The 6,919-nt window shown below is 33.0% G+C and overlaps 2 protein-coding genes across 2 annotated transcripts in view; one reads left to right on the top strand and one right to left on the bottom strand.

Annotated features, from left to right (window-relative positions):
- The window catches only part of LOC107723240 (ras-specific guanine nucleotide-releasing factor RalGPS1-like), a 120,754-nt gene that overhangs the window by 109,838 nt on the left and 3,997 nt on the right, over positions 1 to 6,919 (bottom strand). Inside the window, exon 2 of the mRNA XM_016531802.1 lies at positions 3,607 to 3,695. The gene's annotated coding sequence lies outside the window, so the exon portion shown is untranslated. The remainder of the gene's footprint in view (positions 1 to 3,606; positions 3,696 to 6,919) is intronic.
- LOC107723229 (uncharacterized) lies at positions 5,156 to 5,914 on the top strand. The gene has a single exon (XM_016531787.1). It carries the CDS (start codon positions 5,156 to 5,158, stop codon positions 5,912 to 5,914), a length of 759 nt encoding a protein of 252 aa, XP_016387273.1.

Here is a 6,919-nt window from a genome sequence, read left to right as displayed (position 1 = left end):
GGAATACAACACACAAGCACACACATTACACCTCTCTGGACCATCTGGACCACAAAGTCATAAGGGTACATTTTTTGAAATTGAGATTTATACATCATCTGAAAATAAACTTTAAAAAAAAAAAAAAAAATCAAAATATTGAGAAAATTGCCTTTAAAGTTGTCCAAATGATGTTCTTAACAATGCATATTACTATTCAAAAATTAAGTTTTGATATATTTACGGTAGGAAGTTTACAAAATATATTCATGGAACGTGATCTTTACTTAATAACCTAATGATTTTTGTCATAATACATACAATGTATTTTTGGCTATTGCTACAAATATACCCGCGCTACTTATGACTGGTTTTGTGGTCCAGGGTCACATTTTGTGTCCAAATTGGTGTATTTGGCAACTTAGAATTTTTTTTGGTTTTATTAAGCGTATTAAATATAAATTATGACTTAAAATAAAATATTGTATTTTTATTATCATCATTATTGTTTAACACACTGTGCTGCTGTATTTGGGATCTACTCGTTCTGAGGAGTAATGCATAATATTGCCAGCAGAGGGAGTTCTTCACTATAAATGCAGCATCTCTCCCCTCAACATGACTAGCTGCTTTTGCCCTACATTCTGCCAGCCAGCCATTATTTGTTTAAATGAGCCATATCCATATCATAGCCATTTCATGAAAAGACCCTGCAGAGCATCTCTACTATGTACTGTTCAATGAAATATTTCAGTCTGTATGGCCTAATTCAGTCCAGAACTGAAGTGCACGAGTAACAGGGAATAACTGCAGATTATTACCTTCAAAAACAGTGGAGCTTTAGGATCCACATGTTCAGTTTGATAGTAAATGGCCATCCAACATTTTCAAACATCGTTTACTGTACAATGTTAAATAAATATGTCCTTAAAATAAAACACTCAAATGTATTACTATTACCAAAAAAAGCACAGGGCCAGCAGTATTCTGAAATTAACAGAAGTTAACATCATAGCCTGTTCAAATCAATGGGAGACTTGCAGATGTAGCTTATTATTTGTAAATATTTTTTTTTTTTTGCAATTTCCCAAGTACGACTCATCACCACAGGGTTATTATTGGTGTAAAAAAAAAACATGCTTAAAATAAATGTTAACTAAAATAAAACCAAATTTAAACTTATTGTATTTCAGCTACTTGCCAAAGCAGCATTTTATGTTTTACTTGCTGTACTAAAATAAAAATAAAACTGAAATAAAAAATAAAAACTACATAGACATATTAAAAAAAACTAATAATTCCATTGATGTATGGTTTGTTAGGATAGGACAATATTTGGCTGAGATACAACTATTTGAAAATCTGGAATCTGAGGGTGCAAAAAAAAAAAAAAAAATCAAAATATTGAGAAAATTGCCTTTAAAGTTGTCCAAATGATGTTCTTAACAATGCATATTACTATTCAAAAATTAAGTTTTGATATATTTACAGTAGGAAGTTTACAAAATATATTCATGGAACGTGATCTTTACTTAATAACCTAATGATTTTTGTCATAATACATACAATGTATTTTTGGCTATTGCTACAAATATACCCGCGCTACTTATGACTGGTTTTGTGGTCCAGGGTCACATTTTGTGTCCAAATTGGTGTATTTGGCAACTTAGAATTTTTTTTGGTTTTATTAAGCGTATTAAATATAAATTATGACTTAAAATAAAATATTGTATTTTTATTATCATCATTATTGTTTAACACACCGTGCTGCTGTATTTGGGATCTACTCGTTCTGAGGAGTAATGCATAATATTGCCAGCAGAGGGAGGTCTTCACTATAAATGCAGCATCTCTCCCCTCAACATGACTAGCTGCTTTTGCCCTACATTCTGCCAGCCAGCCATTATTTGTTTAAATGAGCCATATCCATATCATAGCCATTTCATGAAAAGACCCTGCAGAGCATCTCTACTATGTACTGTTCAATGAAATATTTCAGTCTGTATGGCCTAATTCAGTCCAGAACTGAAGTGCACGAGTAACAGGGAATAACTGCAGATTATTACCTTCAAAAACAGTGGAGCTTTAGGATCCACATGTTCAGTTTGATAGTAAATGGCCATCCAACATTTTCAAACATCGTTTACTGTACAATGTTAAATAAATATGTCCTTAAAATAAAACACTCAAATGTATTACTATTACCAAAAAAAGCACAGGGCCAGCAGTATTCTGAAATTAACAGAAGTTAACATCATAGCCTGTTCAAATCAATGGGAGACTTGCAGATGTAGCTTATTATTTGTAAATATTTTTTTTTTTTTGCAATTTCCCAAGTACGACTCATCACCACAGGGTTATTATTGGTGTAAAAAAAAAACATGCTTAAAATAAATGTTAACTAAAATAAAACCAAATTTAAACTTATTGTATTTCAGCTACTTGCCAAAGCAGCATTTTATGTTTTACTTGCTGTACTAAAATAAAAATAAAACTGAAATAAAAAATAAAAACTACATAGACATATTAAAAAAAACTAATAAAATGACAAAACATACAAAATTGCTAAAACTTTAAAATGAATATAAAAAAATAAAAACTATAATAGTATCTCAATGATAATAAAATAACACTGTGCCACCCTTTGTGCTCATTAAGAGAGAAAATTATGTAAAGCAACAACAAACTAGAAGAGATGACCTCAGCATATTCAGCTCAAGTTATGAAAGAGCAGTTTCAGCAATGAGATATCAAGAAAAGGTGTTTGACAAACAGACAAGATGGGAAAAAGTTCCGGTGTAATGCAGAGCAGTTTCCATTAAGCGCTATTTGATATTGTACATGGATGTAGCTAATGAAGCTCAAACATGAGGAAAAACATGAGCTTTAAAGGGGTCATATGATGCAATTTCATTTTTTCCTTTCTCTTTAGAGTGTTACAAGCTCTTGGTGCATAAAGAAGATCTGTAAAGTTGCAAAGACTAAAGTCTCAAATCCAAAGAGATATTCTTTATAAAAGTTAAGAGTTAGCCACACCTACCTAAAACGGCTCGTTCGAACACGCCCCCACATACCTACCTCACTATGTGGGAAGATTTGCATAACACCGCCCAAATGTTCACACAAAGAAAGAAGGAGTAACTTTTATTCTCGCTGTAAGTTTTGTAAAAATCGACGCGTTTCAAAAAGGCGGGGCATAGAGGAGAAACAATAATGTACAGTATGTGGAAAATAATGTGTTTTTTTAACTTTAAACCGCATAAACACATTTCATTACACCAAATACACAAAATAATGTTCTTTTTAGCAGCATCATATGACCCCTTTAATATTACACTATCTAACGTAATTTTTTCTAAGTGGTCATATCATACATTTGTCTAATTTTATTTTCCCTGAGGTCTGCGTATAATGTTAGTCAACGTTTATACACACAAAAAAAACAATCATAATAAACTTTTTTTCTTCACCATATCTACCTGAATAAATTAGAATTTTAAAACTTCACATAGTACATCAAATTTCAAAATGGTATTTCATTATATGACTCCATTAGCAAACATTTATTTGCGCAACAACTAACTAGTAACAATAATACTTGAATACAATATTTATAGATTTGCATACCCATTTTGTTTTTCCAGATCTTTCACATGGCTAATATCTGCATGGTAGGGTTGGTGAAGGCCATCCCAAGTGGCGGTTCTTTAGTAATTCTGAAAGAGAAAGAGAGATAACAGGAAGAAAGACATATGATCACTATGATCTCAATAAACTCTGACTTTATGATTAAAATACAAACCATTAATCAGGGTGTAGCTGTGCAGCAGACTCTACCACAAACTTTATCATTGGCAGATCATCAAGGTTGGTTGGTTTCCCAATTTTCACAATGATATATATATATATATATATATATTAGCTATAGAAAAAATTACGAAAAGTGGATAGACAAATAGAATTGAGAGGTTTTTATGCTTCATGATTTATTACACAATTGTTAACATGGATGAAATGTTATTCTATACTGTTTCAAAGTTAAATATCCCAGCCAGAGGCGTGGATGAACTCACTGTTTACCTGAGAGCAGCAGCATTTAACTAGTGTAATCGAGTGTGAAGAATTCAGTCAATACTGTTAGCACTCATGTTTGCAGCATTTGTTTATTTGGCTGTATTTGTCTATACGGCTTGCTTTTGAATGCCTAAATAAAAGACTTTGATGCTCGCCAAGGCTGCATTTGTTTGAAATATTGTGAAACATTATTACAATTTAAAATAGCTGTTTTCTATATTAATATCCGGTGATAACAAAGCTGACTTTTCAGCAGCCATTACCCCAGTCTTCAGTGTCACATGATCCTTCAGAAATCATTCTAATATGCTGATTTGGTTCTCATGAAATATTTCTTATCAATGCTGAAAACAATTGTGCCGTTTTAAAATCTATTGGAAACGGTGATCAGTGATGCATGTTTTCAGTATTCTTAGATGAATAGAAAGTTCAGAAGTTAGTGCTGTTAAGTTCCAATGCATCGTACCATAGTAACCATAGACACAAACTGTAACTACAACATACAGTAACTAAAAAAGAAAACTTCAGCCAAACTGTAACCTACAAAACATTGTGTTTGGTGGTACATTGCCCTACAGAGGTAACGCTTGATACAATAAACACTGAATTCAACACTACAGTAGTATAATAATGATTTTTATTATTTACTTACTTTAACTTGTCGAGTTGAAATTGTACTATTCCAATTATATTTGATTAGCTTTAAGCTTCTGCTAACCAAAAAGCCCATTCCCAGTAGCATCAGTCAGTTGTCATGGACAACAATGTGCAAATATATCATTTTTACCCCTCAATGTCACATAAGTATAAGACTAAAATAACTAGAGCAAAGAATAATGGTGGTGTCTCTTTTTCTAAATTATTGATCAAATGCTAGACTGTTTTAAATAAGTTGAGATAAGAAATGTAATTGATGTTCTCTATATATTTCTCTGCAATTATTCCTCTAGATAACTGAATTTGACTACTGTTTTTCACATACACCGTCTTACTGCAAGCCAGTCTGACAAATACAATTAAAAATGTCAGATTCTGCCTGGCACTAGCGAAAATGTAATACTAAAACACAAATTCTGAATTCAAACAGATGATTCTAAATACAATGAGAGCGGATGAAAGCCCTAAAGTGTTTGAAGACAGCATGGGGGTTCCAGTAAAGATGGAGAATGAGCTGGGAGAGCAGACAGTGCATCGCCTCAAGGAAATGGGCGCGCGCTGTGAGGGGGAAACCTTAGAAGTAGAGTACTACTACGATACTGACAGCTTCCAACTGGCTTCTACACAGACCTGGTTGAATCAGCATAACGGTCAATGGGGAGTGATCCTGGCAGAAGAACAGGCGCTTAATCACACTCAATCATACAACACCAAAAAGTTGGAAGCTGGACATTCTGAAGAAAAGAAAAGCAAAATACTCAACTCATCACATGAAGAAAAATCGGAAACAGGTGCTGCCTTTGGAGAGACATCTAACAATGAGTGTCCTGAGAAGGTCTTAGATACATCTCGGACATGCACAGAACTGAGTGAGCCATGCTCCATCATGCTGCATCTCTCAAAGTGTCTCCAGCTCCCTCTGACCCACACTGAAATGAAAAGTATGACCATGAAGAACTTCTTGAACTCGGCCCGGATCCAGATGTATGACAGCTGGACCAGGACCAGCACAGTGAAGTACTCTCTGCCTGGTGGCTTCTCTCTGGTGGTGGAGAGAAACTACAGTATTCCCACTGAAACTGCTTCTGCATTTTTGATGATGAATGCTGATGTGCTGAGCATAAGCAGTGAGCTGGAAAAGATGGATCAGCTGTGTAAAGAACTAGGCCTAAAACCAAAGGCAAGCTCAGATGAACAATTATAAATGATTGTCGAAGCCTAACAGTTAGCACATACACTCTTGATACAAAAATCTGTAGTGGTCATATGGACATCTCTTCATAAATACCTGTCCTGTTTTTACTTCGCAATTAATAAAAGAGCCAAAAATAAAACTCTCTCTTTTAAAAATAATATCTCAAACTGACAAACTTATAAACAAACTTTATGGTAACCCTTTACAATAATTAGGTATCAAAACATTTTTGAGCATATAATCTACTTTTTATAATATAATATAATATAATATAATATACAGTATAATGGACCCTTTTTCCAACTGCGGGGTTCTCAGAAGCAGAAGTTGTCATAGTTGGGTAAACTTCTGGTAAACGCTACCACAAAAATATTTTTGTGTTTCCATTTGCTCCAATAGCAAAAGAAAAAAAAATCCACGATAGCATTTCTATGACTTTCCAAAGGAGGAAAAAATATGGAGAGATTGATTACAGTGGTTAGAAGCAAGAAAGATGTCAAAATGTGACATCGCTCCCTCAGACTTGGTTAGAAACACCCAGACAGCAGCACTGATTAGATTTCTGAAATTTTATGTCAAGGTATTAATATAACACAAAGTATATTTTTATAAATTTAACATATTTCAAATAATAATAATTTTATTTTAAAAATGCTAAATTTACAATAGTAATAAATGTGGAAACTTATCACAGTATGTGAAAAGGGTAATATAATATAATAATATAATATAATATTTACATTTAGATTTAGTCATTTAGCAGACGCTTTTATCCAAAGCGACTTACAAATGAGAACAATAGAAGCAATCAAAACTAACAAAAGAGCAACAATATGTAAGTGCAAATGACAAGTCTCGGTTAGCCTAACGCAGTACACATAGTAAGAAAAACAAGTAGCTAGAATAGAAAAAATAGAAAGCTAGTGTTTTTTTGTTGTTGTTTTTTTTTATATAAAAAAGAAGATAAATAGATAAAGTATAATTAAAATATAATAGAAAGTGCTAGAGTTAGAG

This window comes from Sinocyclocheilus rhinocerous, unplaced genomic scaffold (genome assembly GCF_001515625.1).
Source record: "Sinocyclocheilus rhinocerous isolate Xijiao unplaced genomic scaffold, SAMN03320098_v1.1 scaffold2199, whole genome shotgun sequence".
Lineage (NCBI taxonomy): Eukaryota > Metazoa > Chordata > Actinopteri > Cypriniformes > Cyprinidae > Sinocyclocheilus > Sinocyclocheilus rhinocerous.
This window is presented reverse-complemented; position numbering and strand designations above follow the sequence as displayed.

What these genes read in the sequence shown, in the direction of transcription:
- LOC107723229 (XM_016531787.1), top strand. Translation starts at nt 5,156, where the DNA reads ATGAGAGCGGATGAAAGCCCTAAAGTGTTTGAAGACAGCATGGGGGTT.